This window comes from Gallinula chloropus, assembly GCF_964237585.1.
Source record: "Gallinula chloropus genome assembly, chromosome: Z".
In the NCBI taxonomy this organism is placed as follows: Eukaryota; Metazoa; Chordata; class Aves; order Gruiformes; family Rallidae; genus Gallinula; species Gallinula chloropus.
This window is the reverse complement of record NC_140089.1, coordinates 51,987,644-52,010,908: the sequence shown is the minus strand read 5'-3', so window position 1 is coordinate 52,010,908 and position 23,265 is coordinate 51,987,644. Positions and strand designations below refer to the sequence as shown.

General features: G+C 44.7%; 1 protein-coding gene across 1 annotated transcript; it reads left to right on the top strand.

Annotated features, from left to right (window-relative positions):
- Nucleotides 1–327: 327 nt before the first annotated feature.
- On the top strand, nt 328–20,002 carry PDE6B (phosphodiesterase 6B; the record flags this gene model as incomplete). The annotated part of the gene is made up of 22 exons (XM_084278318.1): nt 328–738; nt 2,936–3,088; nt 3,425–3,514; nt 5,690–5,830; nt 6,850–6,924; nt 7,016–7,080; nt 8,084–8,150; nt 8,304–8,351; nt 8,518–8,667; nt 9,656–9,799; nt 10,321–10,386; nt 10,993–11,139; nt 12,003–12,110; nt 12,498–12,607; nt 13,586–13,673; nt 14,197–14,297; nt 15,622–15,729; nt 16,442–16,505; nt 17,251–17,325; nt 18,178–18,261; nt 18,544–18,700; nt 19,867–20,002. 22 exons carry the CDS (start codon nt 328–330, stop codon nt 19,923–19,925), a joined length of 2,511 nt encoding a protein of 836 aa, XP_084134444.1. The 3' UTR covers nt 19,926–20,002.
- Between the last annotated feature and the right edge of the window lie 3,263 nt (nt 20,003–23,265).

Genomic DNA, 23,265 nt, shown 5'->3' with positions numbered 1-23,265 from the left:
GAAAGAAGAGTGTTTTCAGATATTGTGAGTACTTGCCTTTTGTTTGCATTTAGATTAAGAAGAAGAAAGTTGACCCAAAGCTCTTGTAGAGGTCATCTAATCTGTTTGGTTGAGAAGATCTGTCCTCCCACAGACTCACCTTCGGCGCTATAAAGGAATACCTCTTCCTGATGACAATCTCTCTTTGCAGTATTACCTCACCCTTGGTCATTCTAGGAGCAACACCTTCTGTTACAAAAATTTAGGAACTACATTAGAAATTAGATTGCTGTTTGCATAGACCACATCCTTGGACCACTACCTACTGCAAGACCCAGGGCGTTCACAATGAGCATTAGTGAAGACGACGTGGAGAAATTTCTTGATGGCAACCCTGCTTTTGCCAAGCAGTACTTCGAGAAGAAAGTAAGAACAGAGTCTTGGGATAACAATGAGAGTGACATCCTTTTTGAGTTGATCCAAGACATGCAAGAAAGCATCAACATGGAGAAAGTTGTTTTCAAGACCTTGAGAAGAATCAGGTCTCTTATTCATGCTGACCGCTGTAGTCTTTTCATGTACAGGCAGAGAAATGGCACACCTGAACTAGCAACAAGGCTTTTCAACATCCAAGAGGGAAGCACCCTGGAGGAATGCCTGGTGTCCCCAGACTGCGAGATTGTCTATCCGCTGGACATAGGCATTGTGGGCTACGTTGCGCAAACCAAGAAAACCATGAACATCAAGGATGTCAGTGAGGTAAGCCTGCCATTTATTTGTTCACTTGGTAGAAGAAAGGTTCACATGCCTGCTAGTACAAAGGTGTCAAGAGGTAGCAGGACATCTTGTTGCGTGGTCAAACCTCTCGCAATATAATGGCTGTGCAGTGGAAACCAACGCACCAGTAGCAAGTCTGTAAGTTGCTTCCAATTTCATTTATGGAATAAGGTGAAGATAAGCACAGTAGTTACACTAGGTGTTAATGCCTACAGACAAGTGCACTGTCATGCCTTGCCTGTCTAATTAAAAAGAAAACCCAAGGAAAAATTACGACCAGGCCAGCAGAGGAGACATACAGTCAGATCTGCACTGAACACACATGGAATTTTCCACACACATTTGTATTCCATGAGTAATTGGCACAGAGAGAGGAACCCTTTACAGGAAACCCAGAAAGATTTTTCCACCACAAATAGCATTTGACAGTGTTTGGTGTCTGAAGAAGTTTGGGACCTTAGAGCTGGTGGGTTAGGCAACCTGTGGTCTTCATCAGAAACAGCAAGAGATAAGCTTTGACCAAAACCCCTCTTTCAGCCAACAGTGCATACTGCAGTACCAGGAGGGATACAAGGAATTTCAGTGTTTTATTTTTATGCCTTCATGACAATACTTACCCCCCGTAATCCTGGGCTGAATCATATAACTCTGAATGGCAGCAATAACAATCCACTCATTCTAATCATACACATAAAACTAAAATCCCTGTGACCCACATATGGCATTTGGGATTACTCTATTGTTTGCTAGTTACAAAGAGACCATCTGTCCATTTGTTGCTCAATATGAACATATCTAAATGTTGCAGAAAAATCTTCCTTGTTGTCGACAGAACATATCAAGACATCAGTTTGGTTTTGTGACCATTTTTTGGGAAGGGAAAAAAAAAGGCATAAAAATTTGACTTAAGCTTTCCCTGGCTTCAGGCATTTCTTAAAAGATATGGAAGGATTTCAGTGCTGTGAGCCAAGTGCTGCACTCTAACTCTGCTGCTTTCCAGCATTGCCATAACACAATTCTTTTGAAGGATGCCCAGAGATTTAATGCTTGATTTACTCCAATTGACAGAGATCAGTAATGGGGGAGGTATGGAGAGAAGGTGCATCAAGGAGTAACTGTTCTTTCTGGTGTGGTCTTCTGAATATGGTCAGAGGTGAGGGGCTTTTTCTAAAAGGAATTGTAACTGATGTGTTACTCGACTGGGCAGGGAGAAGGTCTCTGGTCAGCAAGACCATCCCCTGTACTCCCTATCAGCAGGTGATGATGGTGTCAATAAGGCCCTGGGCAGGCAAGGTGGTGGATCATCTGCCTTCCCTTTCTCTGCTTTGTGTCTTTTGGGATAGGGAACAACAACATTCACGTAAGTAGCAACTGGTTGAGTTCCCTTTGTGTTGCCCCTACAGCACTCTCCCAGTGACTTGGATGGCCATTCCCTCACAGGCAGGACTCCCTGGGCAGCCCAGTCCACAGTGATTCTATTTACACATTGCATCCCCTGCCAAAATGTTCCTGGGCTAGAAGGGGTGAGTCACTCTAAGGGGCAGGGGGAGAGTGCAAGAAATCACATGCTGCTGCTGCTAGCTGCATCCTCCACGGGGATATCTTTCCTGCCATCTACCATCTCACGCAAAAAGGCCCAGCAATGTGGGAGTTTCCTCCATGCCTGGGTGAATGTTTTCAGGGGGGATGAGGTGTAGATGACTTCATGGAGGCTGCAAGCTGACAGCGAATTCAGGGTCCAGGTGAAAACAGAAGGAAAACGAGAAGGAGTGAACTTCCCAGTGACGGTAGCGAATAGCACTGGGTTACAAACCGCAGCTGTGCGGTGCTGCAGGGTGACTGGGCTATGCTCACTCCTGAGCCTTAATGAGAAGTCAGGGGGAACGATGGGGGACATGCTGTGAAGGATGCCAGGGACCTGAGCATGACCAGCCTTTTGACTGTTCTTACCTCTGCTTGTGATTTGCAAGATCTTTGCAAGAAGTGGAAAAGTACATGTGTTGCTGTCAGAAGCCACAGCCTTACCACCAATTTTCTGCTAATTAATTTGTCTTCCTCAATATTTTTTTAAGCAAAACTTTCTCCAGGCAGCTGACTTCGAGCCACTGTGCTTTATACTTGGTTTTAAGACTACTGGCATCATGGAAAATGCTTAATCTGTAAATTCTTTATTGAACAGTGTGCCCAGTTCAGTCCATTTGTTGATGAGCTCACCGACTACACTACGAAAAGCATCCTTGCGACACCCATCTTGAATGGCAAAGATTTAGTTGCTGTCATTTTGGCTATTAATAAGCTGAATGGCCCACACTTCACCAGCTCTGATGAAACAGTAAGTGGTCAGTAGCTCAGTTTCTGTCGAGCAGTTGTCGTTTTTGCCACGTGACACAGACTCTTCTGCACAAAGGATGTCTGCTTTAGTGAAGCTCCACGGGTGCAAATTTCCCCACAGGGGACTCACCCTCTCACAGAAGCAGCTTATTATGAGGATGCTTACCTCAGAAATCTTTCAGGGAAGTTACAGTGGGATAAGCTTTATCTTACACCAGTGCAAAGCAAAGCATTTATCCAGGGGAATTACCATGACGTTGCTAAAGGGGTGTTATGAAATCCAATATACACGAGGCTGCTACTGCATTCAACTCAGTCTCATTGTTTGCCATTTCAGCTTTTCCTGAAGTACCTGAATTTTGCCTCACTGAACCTGAAAATTTATCACTTGAGTTATCTTCACAATTGTGAGACTCGAAGAGGCCAGGTAAGAGTGAAAATGCAGATTGGGCTGTATATCCAAATCAAATGAGTGCCACCTGCTGATTCCAAAGTTGTAACTGATCTGCTCCAGGGATTTGTGCCTGAAGAGCAGAAGGAAAGAGATGCCCTCATCTGCTTTTGGATACTGCTCCATCCACAGAGTCCTCCATCAGTCTCTCTTCCTGATGCTGTTGGCAAAACTGCAGGAGCTGAGGCAGGAGCACCAGCTTCAGCAGGACTGACCTCCGAGTGTTTTGTTGATCTCAGGTTATGAAACACTCTTGGGGTCTTCAACCACTTCAGCCAGCAGCACCAAGAGGCTGCACAAATCTGGTGTTTTTTCCTTATCTGCTTATTAAAAGTGCCACTGAATTTCTTATTAGAGGCAGTAAAATTATTCTGATGTGCCTGTTGTAGTGGCATCCCTCAGTAGAAATTAACACAGAAGGAGGTTTTATTTTCAACTGAAAAAATTCAGCCACCATTCTTTTCCATGACTTGAGTTGTGAAAGGACTCAAATTTGTTGGGATGGAGGCAGCAGACAACTGGTTGTTGTTGAAGAAGACATGCAAACACTTTTATGCTTCATGGCAGCCATGCTCTAGTCTCCGTGTGGGAGTTCCCATGAGGGATAAATGTTGGTTGCAGAATGAGAGCTTATCTTAGAAGCTTTGGGACAGCACTTATACTTACTAATTCATGTTAATCTGATTTTTTCAGTAATCAAAACCATTAACGATGTTCAGGTGATACAGGCATATGGCAATGACAAGTATTGCAACTGAAGTAGAACCAGCTAAGGTTTATCCTGTTGAGATGTTAGCAGTAGTCCTGGGGAAGGTCAGGAAGAAGTGAGGAGACAAACTGGGGATCCAAGAGAAGAAATGCCTAATGTCTCCTGTAGGGTGTTCTGCATTGGGGCTGAGCTCAGGAGCACTGTATTCATACATCACTGCTCCATCAGCAGATCCTACAGAAAGGGAGTAAAGCAAGAACCAGACACAGGACACGCTGCTAGTTCCATTAGTGGTTTGATTGGCAGACCTTTGGCCATCTAGATCTAAAGGCCTGAGTGAGCATTAATGTAGTTCACTGTGCTAGACTTAAAAGCACTGAAGCACAGAGTGAGCAAATGACATTCTCAAAGGTGGTCTAGGATTTTAATATTGCAGATCCCAGCTGTAAAGACTGGGGGATACTATAAGTAAAACGGCTTGTCCAAACGCAGTTCCATCTGCTTGTGGTCACATAATGTGTAAAAGTCTTACAAGAACACCATGTAGTGCATTTTGGCCCACTTCTTTACATTATTCCATGAACTGGCCATTCTTCAGGGGTTTCTTTCATTCTTCCTCACTGGTCTTCTGGCTTTCAGCAATACTTATTGCTTATGCTTTAAAATACCAAAAAATAAGCCATTGCTCATTTTCTTCTAATGATTTGTATAGCACCAATATCTTATCTGAGGGGTGCTCAGAGGCCAGTGACATCAGACTTTTTAAGGGCAGTAAAGTTGTCCCAATTTATAGATTAGGAGAGAAGATGCAGCTCAGAATTGCCAAAAACATCTTCAAAAACAGCCCAGTGAAGAGTTGAGGCATAGTTTCTGATTGCAGCCATCTACCAGTACTTCTTATTCAAAGCACAGGTCTGGTCAGCGTCAGGTAGCTGCTCTCAGTGTTTCTGAAGCACTGTCTTTACAGTTGGGATCTGCAATATTTAAATCCTACACCTAGAAAAGGATCATAGTCTGATGTGCTTGCAAAGCAGCTGCCAAGAGGCTTTGATGAGAATGTTAAATGGGATTTTTCCAACTCCAGTCTCTGGAATTTGAGACACTTGTGGTGTTAAGTGGGTTTGGGTGCAAGTTTTTACTTATGGGTATACAGGTAAGTTGGACGATCTCTTTATCTGGCCTTTCTACTTTTTTGTGGTATATTTGTGAGACTGGACCTTTATACAGCACTCCATGATGACCTGACTCTTCCTCAGTGTGCACCTGTCCCTAATAATTCCCAATATGAATAAGCAATGCTTTTACATTTTGCAGTATAGGTTGCTATTGCACTTTTCAGGAACTGTAGTATAAAAACTCATTTTCCTTGTTAACCCCAAACACATTTGGGAATCCCAGCTCTCAGGAAGAGGCTACGCTTACGTTCAGATATTTTCCTGCAGGTGCTGTTGTGGTCAGCTAACAAGGTTTTTGAGGAACTGACAGACATTGAGAGGCAGTTCCACAAGGCTTTCTACACAGTGAGAGCATACCTGAACTGTGACAGGTACTCAGTAGGCCTCCTGGACATGACGAAGCAGAAGGTGAGTGTTCACATGTGTGTTGCACATCTGTCTGCATTGTTGCTATCCACTGAGGGGTGATGTGTGTAGGTAGATCTTACTACAGGGCAGCTGAAGTGCAAGCTAGATTTGAGTCATTATTCCTGCTTTAGCTGGCCTGGTTTTATTCCATCGTGCAAATGAAAAGCCTGGGATAAAGAAAAGAAAGGGAAAGGGAAGAGCTTGTCATTGGAATGGGACTGTCAAAGGAGCGACAGGCTGGGAAGACAAAGGAAGTGCGAACTTGACCACAACAATCCTGGTCAAAGCCTGCAAAATAAGCCTTACAAAGTTTGTGGCTGTCAGAAGTATAGTGTGACAGCTGTGGAAACCCTCAGCAGCAAAGCAGCCACCTTCCCCACGAACTCATCCAAGTGTGTGTTGGCCAGGGTTTTGGCTAAAATCTGGCTTCATAAAAATGAAAACTTACATAAGCTGCTGCAGCTCTGACTTGGCCTGATTGTTTACAGCTTTGGCCAGCTTCATGTGGGAGTTACAGGAGTTCTGCTCTATTCCATGGTCAAGCAGACCAAGGCTACCATGAACTTGGATCTCCACCATGTTCCCAGAGCCTTTATAGCATGCTATCTTGTGAAGAGGTGTATTAAAAGATCATTAGTGTGCTAAAGACACTTTGGTCAGCAATATAACATAGCCTAAGGGGAGGGGGGGAAATATAACTTCAGCAAAGTAGAAATAAGATCAGCCCTATAGTCACACCCTGGAAAATGAAGAACATGTAAAGTATTGACAACCTGTGCTGTTCACTGAAGCAGCATCCTGTGCATAGGCAATACATTACTATATATAGCCATATAATGCACATGACATTTCCTGATTTAGATATATCATTCTGATGTCTAGTATTAACCTAGTCTCATCATTTCATGCGTTGCTGACACAGTACCAAAACCAACCTGGTAAAGCAGTGATTACTTTGAGGCTCAAGGTAGAATGCACTTTTCTACTCTAAAAAAATGTCTCTTTCATTTCAAAACCAGGAATTTTTTGACCTGTGGCCAGTTCTGCTGGGAGAAGTTCCCCCCTACTCTGGACCACGCACCCCGGATGGCAGAGTACGTGACAGCCACATTTCTTAAACTCTCTCCTGTCTGGCTGGATTGCCTCACCATTAATTCTACCGCCACTTTTTTTTATTATTTGCAGGAAATAGTCTTTTACAAGGTCATTGATTACATATTACATGGAAAAGAAGACATTAAAGTCATCCCGTAAGTGCCGCATTTCTGTGTGCTAGGTACTGGCACAGACTGTAGCTCAAACCAGCGCTCCTCATGATTTACAGGCGCTCATGAGGAGATACACAAAGCGCCAGTAAAATGTTGGTAAGAACACCAGAATTTCTGTGGGTCAAAGATTTCCTCTGGGGCACTGGGATCCTGGCTTGCAGGTCAGGCTCTGAAAGTCACTGCAACCAAGGATTCCTTTTAGATGGATGAGTGAACTGCAGTTTTGCTACTCTCCTTGCCAGGGCAGGGCACTGCTCCTCTTTGGTGCCTTCTCTGTGCCTGCGAGTGGTCCTATCCATGTTGCCCTCATGTTGGGGCACCTGTGTCCCAGCTCTGCCCCTCACTATGCCCTCCTGATTTCTCATGGTGACTCCTGCTCTCCTGTCTGTCCTCCAGCTTCCTTGCTTCTCTCTTATCATCCAGTCACTGACTCCATCTCAAGGCTATCCCTGGCTTTTCCTATGCTCTTGACACCATGCTAAAATTCCCCTTTTCTCAAAACCAGCCTCTCCTCTTGCCACTGAATTTTTGGAGTAGCCTTAGGTTCCTTGAACAAATTTGACACAACATGGGTTTTGCTCTATTGTGGTCACACTACTTTGCATGGGTGTAAGTGCTGCAGGAAAGACACCACTGCCTAGGTACAGCAGTGTTCAAAAGTTCAGGCTGGCAGGCACTCTGAGCCAGGCACTTTCTTTTATCTTTCTCCCTGCTGAAGGTCTGATACATGGCCCCAGGAGTTGGGTTTTTTTCCTAAAATACCAGTAGGCTGTGATATTTTATGAGTTATTCAGCATTAAATCCTTGAAGAAAAAGTAATTACATATGTGAAAAAATTTTGCTTGAAGAGGAGCCCTTTGAAAGTAACAGGACTGCTTAGTAACTGAGGGTGAAACAAGTAAATGTGGATAGTGCAACCAGCTCCATGATCATTCTTCAGTAAACACATATCCATGATTTCCCTTATGCATTCTTTTTTTTTCAGAAATCCTACCCCAGATCACTGGGCACTAGTTACTGGACTGCCAACCTATGTGGCTGAAAGTGGGTTTGTAAGTACTTAGGCTTCATTGTGGTTTTCTGAGATGAAGTCATACTAGTGCTGCTTCATCACCAATTATTTTTTTCGTCCTTGTATTTAAACTTCTCATTGCCTATATTGTAAAGCTTTTTTCTTTTTTTTTTTTTACTCCTCTCTGCCTCAGATTTGCAACATCATGAATGCAGCTGCAGATGAGATGTTTAATTTTCAGGTACAGTGAAAACTTCTAGTTCCATCAATGATTCTATTTTGGTTTTGGAAATATGTTGGCATATAAATGTTTCTTTAGCCTGTAGTCTTAATGTAAAATGAGAGTGCTGATGTATTTAGAAAATGCATTAAGTACATGATGTCTTTCTGCTTGCTATTGCTTCAAGGAAGGTCCTCTAGATGAATCAGGATGGACTATCAAAAACGTTCTCTCCATGCCAATAGTCAACAAAAAGGAAGAAATTGTTGGTGTCGTCACATTTTATAACAGAAAAGATGGGAAACCATTTGATGAACAGGATGAGACCCTCATGGAGGTATAGTTCCTTGCTGTGGCTGGAAGTAGTTCATGTGGTTGAGAGAGGTCACTATTGCTCATTGTACATCATCTCCCAGTGTTATGCAGCTAAGTTTCTTACTCAAGTTTCCTGTAGAGGAAAAAGCTTGAATGTTTTGAAAGGAACTATAAGAAATACTGTGCATTTTTCAGCCTTGGAAACTCAGCTGTGTTTACATTTTTGTTGCAGCACTCTTGGATTGGGCAACTAAACATGAGCAGCTATAATGTACCAACTAACATGTCCATTCTGACATGTTCACATACATGACAGCTGGCTCACACTGCTTGGGCAACTGCCTTGAGGAATTTTACAGGAATTGTCTGTGTAGCTAAGGTACAAAGAGTGTCTAGCTATTGAATCCACCAGCAGCAGCTGTAAGGAAAGACTTTTTTGCTTAGGGATGCTTCAGTGTTAGTTTTGACCCAATTAAGTTTTTCAGCTCTTGGCATGTTATCAATAAGAATAATTCCTGAAATAGGTTTTTCTTACCAAACAAAACAGACTGGGGAAAAAAAAGGGCAGGGGTTGAATATACTGCTGGACAGCAAAAAAGTTGAGAGCAAACACAAGGTATGAGTGAACATACGTGAAAGGTGATGGGACCACTTTAGTCTCCCTTGGTACATGGGTTCCTGACCTGCTGTCACCATTATGGCACCAGCCATTCCACAGGTATGAAGACACTTGCAACAACACAGAAATAGCTTTACATACACTGAACTGAATAGAGGGTCTTCCAACCCCCACAGCATGGATACTCTGGAGCACTGGGCAAGTTCAACAGCTGGGGAGCTGCTCTGCTGAGGAGTGTCAGGGGCATACACACAGTTGCTCACTGCTAGACTTGTAGCCACAGTGAAGCTTGTGTTTCTCTAAAAATGTGTCATTCAGTGTTATATTTCTGTGTCTTTGAGGAGCACATGTTTTGGCTATTTCATCATTTCCTTCTTTTCTCCTCACCAAGTCCTTGACGCAGTTCCTGGGTTGGTCTGTACTCAACACAGACACCTATGATAAGATGAACAAGCTGGAGAACCGGAAGGATATTGCTCAGGATATGGTGCTCTACCACGTGAAATGTGACAAGGATGAAATCCAGGAAATTCTGGTAATGCCACAAAACATGCAGCACACCCACAGGTGTCCTAGCTTGGCTCATGACCTACAGCACAGACACAGGTCAAGGCAGCACCTTGGGCCCTGGTTACTGCACAGCGGCAGAATAAAGCTGTGCTCTAACTGTGGCCTGTTGTCCACCTCATCATGCTGTTGTGCCATGTCCTTTCTAATTTCCTCAGCAAAGCCAGCCCTGGGGGTGGACTCACACAGGTGCTACTCATGGCACAGTTGTAGGGCTGGAAGAGCCCTGAAGAGGATGTGGAGTTAGGTTGGTTAGCTGGGACACTGTCTCTAGGGAGACATTTACAAGTGGAGGAAACATGAACCAAAATCAGGGAGAGGGAGAACATTTTTGCCAGGGAGAATGGCTTGAAAGACCAGAAACAGAAGTAAGGTCCCAGAAGAAAACACAATTTGCATATAACAGCTGTCCTAGATTGGTCCAAAGCTTCACAGTGCAAAGTCCATTGGGGTTTAGTCGTCATTTTAACACGTCCATGTTCTTTACAGCCAACACGAGAAAAGCTGGGAAAGGAGCCAAGTGAGTGTGAGGAAGAGGAGCTGGCAAGCATCTTGGTAAGAGCAATAGATTAATGGACAGCCCTGACAAATAAGTATTGCCTGGGTGGATGCAGGAAGAGCTCCCAGTGTTGGCACGTTGGTATGCATCAACAGGGCACCTGGTGAAGGGTGAAGGCAAAGCACACCCTGCCCTCCTCTGCTGTGTGAATGTGAGGTTGTTATTATTATCAGGTGGCAGTGAATGCCTTCCCCATCTCCTAGGGAGTACCTGCTCTCTGCCACTTTATCTCAAGGGGTTTGAAGTCCAACTAGAAACACATCAGCCACCTTGACTTGTCACACATTTTGTTTTCCAGAGTAAATACGAAAGTTTGTAAGACATGGCAAGTTTGTACAAACAAACAAGAAGTCTGTACAAGAACAGTGCTTATCAGAAAGCAGGCAATGTTTCTTGCACTTGGCCAAAAATGCCCTCCCTGTTACCCCTCTCACAGGCTTATAATGAAAAACTGCATCTCAGACTATTTATGTGTCACATTCTGAAAGGAAAACTTCCCAGCAGCATCGGACGGATACATTTTTATGAAGCAAAACGCACTCCAGGTGTTTCTAGGGATGACATAAGTAACGCAGCAACAAACTGTCCCACTTCCCTTACAGAAGGAAGAACTCCCGGGGCCTACCAAGTTCGAAATCTACGAGTTCAGGTTCTCCGATTTTGACTGCACCGAGCTAGAGCTGGTGAAGTGCGGCATTCAGATGTACTACGAGCTTGGTGTGGTGAAGAAGTTCCAGATCCCACAGGAGGTAGGATCTGGGAACACCCAGGGCTCCCATCCTGGGTGGCCGGCAGACTGATCCTGCGCCTGGTGTCCGTACACGCGTCCTGCGCCGCTCACGCAGCAGGCCGAGGTCTGGGGTTCACAGGGGCACACAGGGAGACCTCAGTACGTCTGTCCCGAGCCCCCCTCACCTTGCTGAGGGCAGGGGACCCTTTCTCAAAGCCCCTGGTGGCTACGAACAGCTTTGGAGCGTGAAGATGTCCCGCTCTGTTTCGCACTGTCCGCCGCAGGCCTGGGGCTGTTCTCGGGTCTGTACAGAAGGGGCCCTGCCGCAGGGCCAGCCCCTCCAGGACCTGCGGGACTGGCACGGCCGCAGCTCTCTGCCCGCCGAAGGGATTTTTTTCAGCACATCATGTGAGGTCTATTTCCATCTAGTGGCGCCTGGGGGTAACTGCGGGAAGGGTTTTCACCCAGGAAGGCAGGCTGGGAAGTAGGAGGGAGGTGGGGGGATTGGTCCTTCCTACTTGCCGGATGTCCGGGTCTAAAAGTACTGGCAATGTCTGGCCTCGATACAGGTGTGACAAGCAGTCATTCCTGGCTGCCACTCTGAGTTGAGATTTTTAAAAAATGTATATTCACCCGTAGGGGTAAAAGAAAGGAGAGAGGGAGAAAGATACTAGAAAGCGGAGAGCTGTATTTCAGTGTCCCCTGTAGCTCTGCACTAGGTTTGACCCATAAAAGCAGCACCAGGGAAGCTTCTGATTCCTTCTGGGGCCACCTCTGCACAGCTGGTCTGAACATCACTTCTGATTTCTGCGCATCCTTATTGCGAGAGCAGCAAGCAGCAGCTTCGTCGCACAAACTAACGTCCCTCTCCCCAATTTGCAGGTTCTAGTAAGGTTTGTGTACTCTGTCAGCAAAGGCTACCGGAAGATAACTTACCACAACTGGCGCCATGGCTTCAACGTTGCACAGACCATGTTCACGCTCCTGATGGTAAGGTACCACCACCCCAGCTAATCCCTGGCACAACTTTGTTTACAGTGGGTCTTCTGCTGTGCCCTGGAGATATGCAGGTCTTCCTTTGAATCCTGGTGTAGGGTAGGAGTTTGTCACTCCTAGCACGGGGAGGTGTCCATATGCCTTAAGTGGATGTTAAGGATGAACTCACAACATGCATACCTACCTAAACCTGACATGTTTCATTCCCAGCTGCTTCCCCCTTTTAACATAAGCAAACCATGTATTGCATTTGGCTATATAAGTATTTTCAGTTCTCCTGGACTGTCTCAATGAGGAGATCCCCAGCACGGAGCAGTCACAGCTCAGTACCTTTTCCCATAAGAGATACTAACAGCCAACACGCAAATTCTCACCCTCCAGACAGGCAAACTGAAGCGTTACTACACAGACCTCGAAGCCCTTGCAATGGTAACTGCTGCTCTGTGCCATGATATTGACCACAGGGGAACCAACAACCTTTACCAAATGAAGTAAGCACTTTCCTACCATTTCTAACCATTTATTGTTGCTCTCACATAGAACTGGGTCAAGCTGTGGTCACACCAAACACCAGCACAGCTCTGTTTTATACACAAGGAATAAATGTCCTCCTTTTGCAAATAACTTCATTTTTCAGCTCGCTACAGCTTGTGCTTTGGCCATTGGGAAACTGAAATTTTACGGTGCTCTCTGGGGCTTTTGCTACCCCCTAGCGAACATCCTTTGGTTAAAGCAACGCTTGCTGCCGTTACAGGAACAAGTGTAGCATGGGCATTTAGTGGCCTGAGCATCAGAGAGACTCAGGATGCCAGCGGGAGCATCCTGGACACAAGAAGCTTACTTTCTGCTGGAAGGTAGCTGTGGAGAAAGCACCATGTGTGATACTGCCTTTACCAGCAGAAACAAAGCACCTAAGAGTATGAGGGTTCTCCTCTCAGTAGGTAGTTACTAGCTACAGAAAAACAGTTGCATGATTTCACTGACTGGTTAAGTCTCTGGTACTCACAGCTCTTCTGCAGTGTTTGCTGGCTGTACTATCTTGCACTTTTCTGGAGATTTAGAAAAATCTAAGTGAAGCTGGCTGGTCTTTTGGATACAAGAAGGTCTTGCTTTTCAGCTAGGATAGTGTAGAAGGACTGTTGTTTTTTCTGCTCATATTACCAGATATTCAGGAATTTAGTTATTCGGTAATTAAACAAGTTTACTATGCTGAGTAATAACAGTAGGCTCATAAACAATGTTTTTGGTGAAACTTGCAGTTTAAATGGTGCCAAATAGTTATAAGCTGTGTCCCAAAGTCATTAGATTAGTTATTAGACCAAAGTCATTAGGTGCTAAAAATATTATTCCTAGAACTTTTAAAATTAGTTGAACTTGTGTGTGTGACAAAATAAAATATAAAATGGGACACTTATGTTTATTTTTAAGTGCTGCACTAATGTCTTTGTTTTTTTCCTTTACACAACCAGATCTCAAAATCCTTTAGCTAAACTTCATGGATCCTCAATTTTAGAGAGACATCACTTGGAATTTGGAAAATTCCTGCTCTCTGAAGAGGTTGGTAATGAACTGTAATGTAAGGACATGAAGAATTTTCTTTCAGTTTTTCAGCAACAACAAAGCTGTCAGCTTAGCACAAAACCTTTCTCTGTGTTGGATACCTGGGGAACTACAGCTGCCTCACTCCCTGTGTACCCAGAGACTCCCTAAATGGATGACTTGGTTTCTTCAGAAGCCATATGGTTGAACCAATAGGAATACATTAATTACAGGATTGTCCTCCTGTAGCTCCTCTGACAGGGAAAAGACTGACACACACCCCCCCCCCCCCCCCCTCTTCAGGACACTGACCACATTCAGTGAACAGAAGAGGAGACTAGGTACCAACATAAGGCATCTGGGGCTTTCTAGGCTTACAGACCTTGTACCTTAGGGGAGCAAGCTGAAGCTGTTTAAAAATTAAAAAAAAAAAAAAAAGCTAAAAAGCCCCAAGCCTAGCACAGTTGAGGAAGAGAGATGGTCAGTAACTCACACCAACACAGTGCTTGGATTTTGCAGCTCCTTTTCCTTTGCCTTTCAGTCGCTGAATATATGTCAGAACCTCAACCGCAGGCAGCATGAGCACATGATTCACCTGATGGAAATTGCCATTATAGCAACTGACCTGGCACTCTACTTCAAGTAAGTCAGCCACATTACACTGTGTGTGAAGGGCAGGAGGCCCTCCTTTATATCTACTTTACAAAGACAAAAAGGGATGCCGTGCTCTGAGAGCCCCTGGTGCGGCAGTCCTCCCCACAGACGCTGCCTCTGGGGAGCTGCCTTTAATGTTGACCTCAGAGCTGGCAGGGAGAACTCAAATCACCAAAAAGAATTTTGAACTTTTACTTATTACATCACATACACGACTTTTCAACCCTGTATTTCCAACAAGGCAGTGCTATATGATCCCCTAATGGAAAGAGATGTCTGTGACTTAGCACTTCAGCACTACATATAAATTAACTTCTTGGGAGAGAATAACAACTCACCCATTTCAAATCAGTATCCACTTCATAAAGCCAAAAGTGCCAAACACCTTGGAGCAGATATGCTGACTTCCTGGGACATAACACCAGAAGTCCACAACATGTGACTTCCTAATTAGCCAGCAACTTTCAGAATGTGCTTTAAAAATGCAGTTCTGAGTCCAGAGACTGCTTCTGTGTTTTGCACTGTAGATGACTATGCAAAATATAAACAGTCCACAGAAAAGGAATATGAGGGAGGGTGCAATACCCGCTCCTCTTACTCCAGAGGTAGGGTGGGTATATGAACAGATACCACCACCTGCTTACCAGATGGGAACGAACCAGTCTTTGCTCTCCTTGGTCCATGGTCTGCCAGCAAAGGGTTGGTTGAGATCAGACACAGCACAAAAAGATATGGACAGAACATGTGTGCAAGTGCCTTTGTGGATCTAGGCTAAATTTCTTCTCTGCTGGCATTGTAACAACAGACTTTTTCCCAGTTTTTATGCCACTCAAAACACGGCTGTGTTGTGTATAAAGTCTGCCCAGAATATGCTACATACATTTAAGTATATAAATGAGGTTAAAAAGGTCTAAGTAAGTATGTAAAGGCAGGTGGTCTCACAAATACTCCAGCCAGCTCCAGGTTTCCACAGTTTGCTTAACATTCAGTCAAAAAGCCTGCTTGTGCACCCAGTAAATGTTACAGCATTTCTCAGCTGATGTAACTTGCAGTAGCACAAACATTCAAGTTCCTTCTCATGTCTCACTTATGTCTAACTTATTTTTAAATTATTTACAATAATTTCCCCTATTTAAAGAAGCATGCGATGGTGCATGGTTTTGGTGGGGGCTTCCCTGAGAACTTAAATACCAGGACAGTAACTGCTGGAAACCCTTCTGGAAGCATTGTCAATGCCAAGAGCAGCCATCTGTTTTTAACACATTTATTTTCCTCATGCTGGAGCTTTTTTCTTTTCTTTTTCCCCTCAAAGAAAGAGAACAATGTTCCAAAAGATCGTTGACGAGTCCAAGACGTACGATAACATGACTGCCTGGACTGAATACCTGTCTCTGGAAACGACAAAGAAAGAGGTTGTCATGTGAGTAATCAGCTCTGGAAAAGTTAATGATGTGGTCACCTCTGCCATCCTGGTGAGAGATCCAGAATGTGCCTTGCAATGCACTTAGCACAAAATCAGCACGTGATACACACCTTATCTGGAGAAAAAGGGGAAAAAGGTTTAAAGTAGTTATCCATCCAGATGGGTGACTGGTTTTGGAGTGTCCTTCTGGTCATATGCTCCTAACAAGATGCAGGATCCATTTTGGCCATATAGTCCTACCAGAACTACCCTGTAGGTCACAAGCTGGGGTAGGCTGCAATGGCAGATCTATGGGAATCCTGTCTACTAGTTGTTCTTCCCAATGCCAACCAGTCTGGGTTGCACAATGCTGTTGTTGTGACAAGAGAGATCCTTTACAGGATGCTTTGCGAGGACGAAGAAGGGCACCCATAACCTCACAGCAGTCTGTGCTGCTACATTACCACAAGGGAGCCAAAGATGTTACAGATGCCCAGCAGTCACTGAATTAGCAAACATCACAGTGCTAGAAGGAAGCAGTTCACTAGTGTAGATCCATTTTAACAAAGACAGCAGTCCTTGATGAATGTCTGAGTCAGAGCCAAGGCTGCTACAGCAACCCATCTTTATTGCTTCATCAGGGACCAGGGGATACCTATCAGAGTGATGGGGATCCTGTGAGAGATACAATGCAGGCTGTGGAGAAGAAACATTTCTTTCCTGTTTTTAGGGCCATGATGATGACTGCCTGTGACTTGTCAGCAATCACAAAGCCTTGGGAAGTCCAGAGTAAGGTCAGATGCTTGATATACTGTTAGATTTCTCTAGCTTATAATTCAAAGTAATGCAATTTTCTGAGCTGCCTAGATGCCGAATCAAAGTCTCCTACCAAAGCTACCAAAGGGACTTTAGGATAATTATTGCTTTGATGGATAAACCAATCTTCAAGATGGTAGTTGTGAATTCTGTAGAAAATTCACATTTATGAGAAAAAAAAGAACCCCCACAAGTATTTAGCTTCTTGGATTACAGTGAGGTTTTTTGCATGTAACAAATGAGTTGTTTTTTATTCAGCAATACCTACTGTTTGCCTAGTTGTCAGTTGTTTGATTTGTTTAAGGAGTTCCTTCATGAACTGTACTTGAACAATTGCTAAGTAACAAACATTGAAATTTAAAGGAGCATAGAAGACATACCGCCCACCTTCCTGTGGACAGAGATAGGACAACTGAGAAAAAAGAAAACCACACATGTGAACAAGAGGCAAATCCTTGAGGGAAACATACTGGAAACATTTCCTAACAGATAAGCAGTGGACTAATGAGCTCCAGTGCAATGAGGTTGTTAGAGCTGTCACTACACAGGCGCAATCCCCTCACCGCTTCTGCCCTTCCCAGGAGAAAGGCTGAGCCTGGGGTTGGACACGAAGCGGCAGAGGGGCTAGAAGTGAGATTTGCTTCATGGCAGAGACCTGAAGCACATCAGATGAGTAAGCTGAAGTCAGTGTTCAACTCTCTTTTTCCCTCCATGGCAATATAGGTTGCTCTCCTGGTAGCAGCTGAGTTCTGGGAGCAAGGAGACTTAGAAATAAGCGTCCTTCAGCAACAGCCTATTGTAAGTACCACGTGAGAGCCACACAGTTCAGTCCAGATGGCAAGTCTCAGCAGAGGCTTATTGCAAGCAATGCTGCTCTCAGAGCGCTGTGAGTCTTCCTGAAATCACCATGCCTGATGCAATCCATTAGAAAGTGGGTACTCAGCTAGGGAAGACCCTCTGTGACAGAGCCTCTTGTCCAGATTTCCATATAGTTAGATGTATCCCACTGGCTATGGACCAGCAAGGAGTGACTGTATCCCCAGAGACTTTGTAAAAGAGAAAGGGAAAGTTAAATACATACATCTTAGAGGAAAGCAGAGTTTCCGATTAAAAACTGAAAATACACACTTCATGGAGTCCAGAAATTATTTCTGGTAAATGCAGAGCAGTGTTTCTTAACATATGCTTTCTGCCATAATAACAAATACTCACATTTGGCACTGAAAGTCATTCCTTGTTGTAGCTTCCACCTGTGTGTTTTCAGTTTTCTTTAAGTCGACTTTCATACACCCCTTCTACCCACAGAGACAGTGAGCAGCAAGGCCTTGCAAGAATTTCATGTTCAGTTATGTTTTATGGAATTGACAACCTGTTCAGCACTCTATACACATGTGCCTCCTTTCAGGTGTTCAGTTGGGAAGCTCAAGGGTAAAACTCCATAGGCACTGAAAGAGCTGCCTAAAATTTCTGTGATAATGGCAAAGGAAATGAGCCCACTTCACTCCTGTGCAGCAGAGGAAGAGGGCTGTGAAGGGGTAGCATGTCAGAAGTGCCAGGCTGATGTAATGAGGCAGTACTGGGGAGAAAACAGGGAACTGTTTTTCTGTGAAGTGCTCTCACAAATCATCGTGAACTTGTGTCATCCCACAGCCCATGATGGACCGGAGGAAAGCTGCTGAGCTTCCAAAGCTTCAAGTGGGTTTCATCGACTTTGTGTGCACGTTTGTCTATAAGGTGAGCAAAGCACATCCTTGCACACCCTGCCCTTCTCAAGAGGGGCTCAGATCCCAGATGAGTGAATCCCAATGCAGCGACAATGGCCATGGGGAGAGGTACAGGTAGAGGACACAACAGCTGCCCCTCTCCAGTGGAACTGACATGTGGTCCCTCTTTGTGCCATTAATGCTTTCCCTGCATGAGCCAGCCAGGGAGGCAAGGTGTTGGGCTACATCCAAAGATATGATGGACAAGCACTGCCTCGGTGCTGCGTTGCACTGACAGGTGTGTTTTGCTCAGGAATTTTCCCGTTTCCATGAGGAAATTCAACCTATGCTGGATGGGCTGCTGAACAACAGAAATGAGTGGAAGACTCGTGCTGATGAGTATGATGCAAAAATGAAAGCTCTGGAGGAAGAGAAGAAAAAAGAGGAAGAGAAGATGGCTGCAAAGAAAGGTCAGAAACAATACTTACATTTTCATTCTTAACTCAAAAACCTACTTACACGATACTCTCACAAATCTGCAGCAAGCTTTGCTGACAGGGCAAAGAGTCAGATGCCCAGAATAAGTTTCTTCATTTTTGCCCAACTGGCAAGGTTGAAGACACTTTGTCTTCAAACCTGATCCAATGACAGGCTGTCAAAAAGGCCACCTGCTCAAATGCCTACCAACTACTGTCTAAGAAACTAATGAGACTATGTTCAGCACAAGCACCCATGCAACTGGGTACAGCAGAAAGTCCTTCACATGTTTTTCCCTGGAAAACTAGAAGGAGACATCCCTTTGTACACAGCAGCTGTGGCCAATGTCCTAGACCACGGGTCATGAAGCAGAAGGAGTTAAGGAAAACTAACACCCTCCTAGGGACAACACTTGAGGAATTTCAGTTCATCCCATTTCTAGACCAGATTTGGTACTACCTAGAAGCAAGTAGCAGTAGCACCACCAGCAGCAGCAGGAGTAGTAGAAGTAGTACCTAACAGGAATTAATTTTGGTCAAATCCATTTTACTTCTTCTGTGGGCTCAGCTTGGGTAGTGCTGAAATCTATCAGCTGCAGCAAGCACTGGGGTGAAAGCTTGTTTGGTAGCTTGAGGAATTGACTCTCAGAAAGGTGGAAGCAGAAGGCTCTCCTGGCCTCTCCCAAGTGTCTGGGCAAACATCCATCAGAACTTGGTGCCTCCACAGAGATTGCTTCCAAACTGTACCAAAATCCCAACAGCCCAGATGATCAAATGATAGAGTTTAGAAATTCTTAGAGATGTCTTATGTCTAATCTCAGTTTAACTTGCAGTAATTAATTTAAAACTAGTTTAAAACTTGCAGTAATTAATTTAAAACATCAAAAGTAAGTGCTTCCTTATAATTTGGAAAATTTCAGAAGAATTATTTCCTAAGTAATTGTTATCTGAATGAAGGTTTCTACAAACTCCAAAACTGTATTTTAGAGTAGCCTTACATATATGAATACTTTGCACAGCAAGCAGCTCTAGATATGGGCACTATAGGTATAACCTACACTGATCAATGGATAACTTTAAAGTGTTTAAAAAATCTTGTAATCACTGAGAAGGACATTTATGACTGTACGTCTAACTCTGTGTTTCTCTTTATATGGCAGATGGAATAACCTGTAATGGAGGAACAGCTCCAGCTTCCAAAACCTGTAGCATACTTTAGACATATTATAAATATGATGTATGTCACCCAAAATGAGAATGCCTGTGCTTTAAAAAAACCAAAAAAATCATAATCATGGCATACAGATATATTCCTGATTGGACTGTTCTGCTAATTTAATGAGGCTTATGACCAACCAGGGAAGGGCTAGATCTCGTTTGCCTTAATTGTATCTCTTCCTGATGGTAAGGAGTCAGTTCTCTCCTGTTTCTTGCTCCATTTAATGTACTTGATGTCAGATGGCATGTGGCAATTCAGAACAACATTTGGTCCAATAAATCAGGTTGCATGACCATGGAAGAGCCTTTCTCCTGCACTGAAGTCCTTCTTACCCCAAGGCTGATGGGCCAGTTGAATTCACACCCTGCTCCATATAGCCCCATGCAACTGACAGTGTATGTAACCACAGCCCTCAGAGTAGGAAGACTGAAAAAGAGCCAAACCTATTATATCTAAGTGTGTATCTGTTAGCTTATCAGAAAGACATCTGTGGGTAGAGATGAAGCTGACCACAGTAAACGTCTGAACTGCTTTGAAAAGTCACAGTTCCATGTAAATCAAGAGAGGCTCATGAGATAATAGCTCTGCACTCTCTTCAAGAATTGGGATTGCTGTTCTAGAGCACAGGGCCATTCATGCAACACCCAGTAGCTGCCGTTCAACACTGCGCTAACCGAGGCTTTGCTCTGCAACACGTGACTGTAAGAAGACAGTGCTGTCATTACCCATTACAGTCCCAGCTGTAGTTACCCAAGCAACCTGAATTGTGGCATCTCCTAAATTTGTTCTGGTTTGCCTCATAATACCAATGTTATTTAATGCAGTCCTCCTCTGATTAGTACCCATCCTCTTTCCTTTCTTCCCCCTGTTCTGAGATGTCTGGGTTTTAGATTCCCCTCCAGACTTGGAAAGACTGATAACTTGTATTATTTTATTTCAGATAAAAGTTAGGTTTCATGTGTATTCATGAAAACAGATTAGAACACTCAATTATGCTCTTGTAGCAGTAGAGACACCCTTCTCCGCTCCTCTCTGTCTCTTTCTCTCTCTCTTTTTTTTTTTTTTAAGTGTTTGGAGATCGGTTTTGCTGGGGATTTTCTTCTTCTTGTTCTTCTTTTATTACTCCTCCTACCTTCAGTGCTTTTACCCTTCAGTATCTTGTTTTGCATTACAAAAATACTGCAAGTAAAAGGAAAACTAGAGCTGTGGTGGTACTTGGTGATCATTTATCTGTGTCTCACTGTAGTAAACAAGATGCAATCTTCTTTCACTGTGCAGCAATTCTGTGAGCAGCAAGATGCCTTGCAAGAAAATTCAGAAGCCTATCCACTTGCAGGAAAGTTCAGTGTGCCCTTCATGCTGTATGTCACAGTTGCATTGAGAACCATGTAGGAGGCTTTCACCATACAGCATACAGTCAAACAAGCAATTTTTTTTCAGCAGGGAAAATGCCACAAGATTGTTGAATACAGCGTGGTGAGCAGTGGGTTTTTAAAGATCACTACAAGCCACTGTACACTTAAGTGCTGATAAAAGCTCTCTCATCCTCAAATAGGACTCTGATCTTCCTGACCCCTATGCCCAACCTGAGATGCTCCAGCAGGTACTGTCACACAAGGAGCATGGGGTGCCTGCCCAGCACACCCAGCAGTGCGGGCAGGACCCTGTGCCACATCTGCCTGCCTGCAGCTGCACAGCAGCAGGGTGGGGGTGCCGTAGTGTGTTTCTGAAGAGACCACGCACATACATGGAGGGGTGTGTTTGGGCAGCCCCAGAGCCCTGCTGTAGCAGGGAACCTCATGTGCATGTGTCATAGGAAGGTGTGGGGTCAGGGCACAGCCCCTGCATCCCCCTCCTGCTGTTCCACTGTCTGCTCGTGGCACCTCAGGCAACACAGACAGAGCACAGAGCTCTGCCCCCGGTTTGGCTGGACCATTTCTCTAGGTCAGTGGTCGTGTGTCCTGGCTGCTCTGCAACTGGCTGTCATGTCACTGTGGGGAGCCTCATGCAGCCATCAGAGGACAATAAGAGAAACAGCAAGCCAAGACCTTCAAGTTTCCTTTATTTTCCACTTGCACTATATCTATTTCTGATAGGACACAGTCTGTAGGTAAAACTTTTTCCCTTCAGCTTAATCTCAGGGGCTGTAGGTTGCCTGTTTCGTGCACAGAAGCTGCATTCCTTATAGATAGTCACCCGGAGCTTCTCCTTTAAAGGAACAACCTGTGGAGGCAACAACCTTCAAAGGGAACAACAGGAGGCAGAAGTGATCCTTGCAGGTCTGTATGCCAGCAGCATCTCTGCAGCAGTGGAGGTGCAGGATGGGGTGAAAGGACCCCAACATACAGACAACATACAGCTGGGGTCTGAGATTAAGTGCAGGGTCGCACTTGTCCTTCAACCGTGGTACCCTGGGAAAGGCCCTGACCCCTCAGATCCCAGGCTGGCTCATCCAGGGAGAGCATTAATGGTACAACACAGTGCCCTGGAGAGGGGCAGCTAGTGAGAAGAAACACTTTTCTGCCCACACCTGGGAATACACTGTGATGAGATGCTCTGTCTGCTGCTCCTGCAGATTTCATGTCTGACACACAGGTCATTTCCAGCCACAGCACAAGCAGCCCTGAACTCCAGACAGCCTACCCTTCCCTTCTGCTCCTCACTGTGGCTCTAATTCCCAGTGCTTAACACATGCTGACTGTCTGAGGGCAACACTCACTTGGTGTGTTGCACAAGTCTGGTGATTAATTATTTTTTAATTTTTTTTGGTAGTGGTTTCACCCTGGCTGGAGGCCAGACGCCCACCAAAGCCACTCTATCACTCCCCTTTTCAGCTGGACAGGGGAGAAAATGTATTGAGAGGCTTAGGAGTCGAGAGAAGGACAGGGAGAGATCATTCTGCAATTAGTGTCATGGGCAAAACAGACTCAACAAGGAATAAAGGAAAGAAAACTCTCTAATTTATTACACTGCACACACAGTGACACCAGAGTTGGGTGCGACCAGATCTTAATCCACCTTCCATCACCCCTCCCTTCTTAGCAGACTTCACTTTAACCATGATTTCGCTCCCATCTTCCCCTGACACTGTGGCATGGGGAGGGGCGGGGAATGGGGGAATGGGGGAATGGGGGTGTTGATCAGGTCCTCACAAGTTGTTTTCCTTCTTGGCTGGTGGGGGGGGTGGGGAGGGGGTCATTCCACACACCCTTCCCCTGCTGCACCGTGGGGTCCCACCCACGGGATACAGTCCTCCACAAACTTCTCCAACCTGAGTCCTTTCCCACAGGGCTTCAGCACTTCAACAGCTGCCCTGGTGTAGGTCACTTCTATGGGGTGC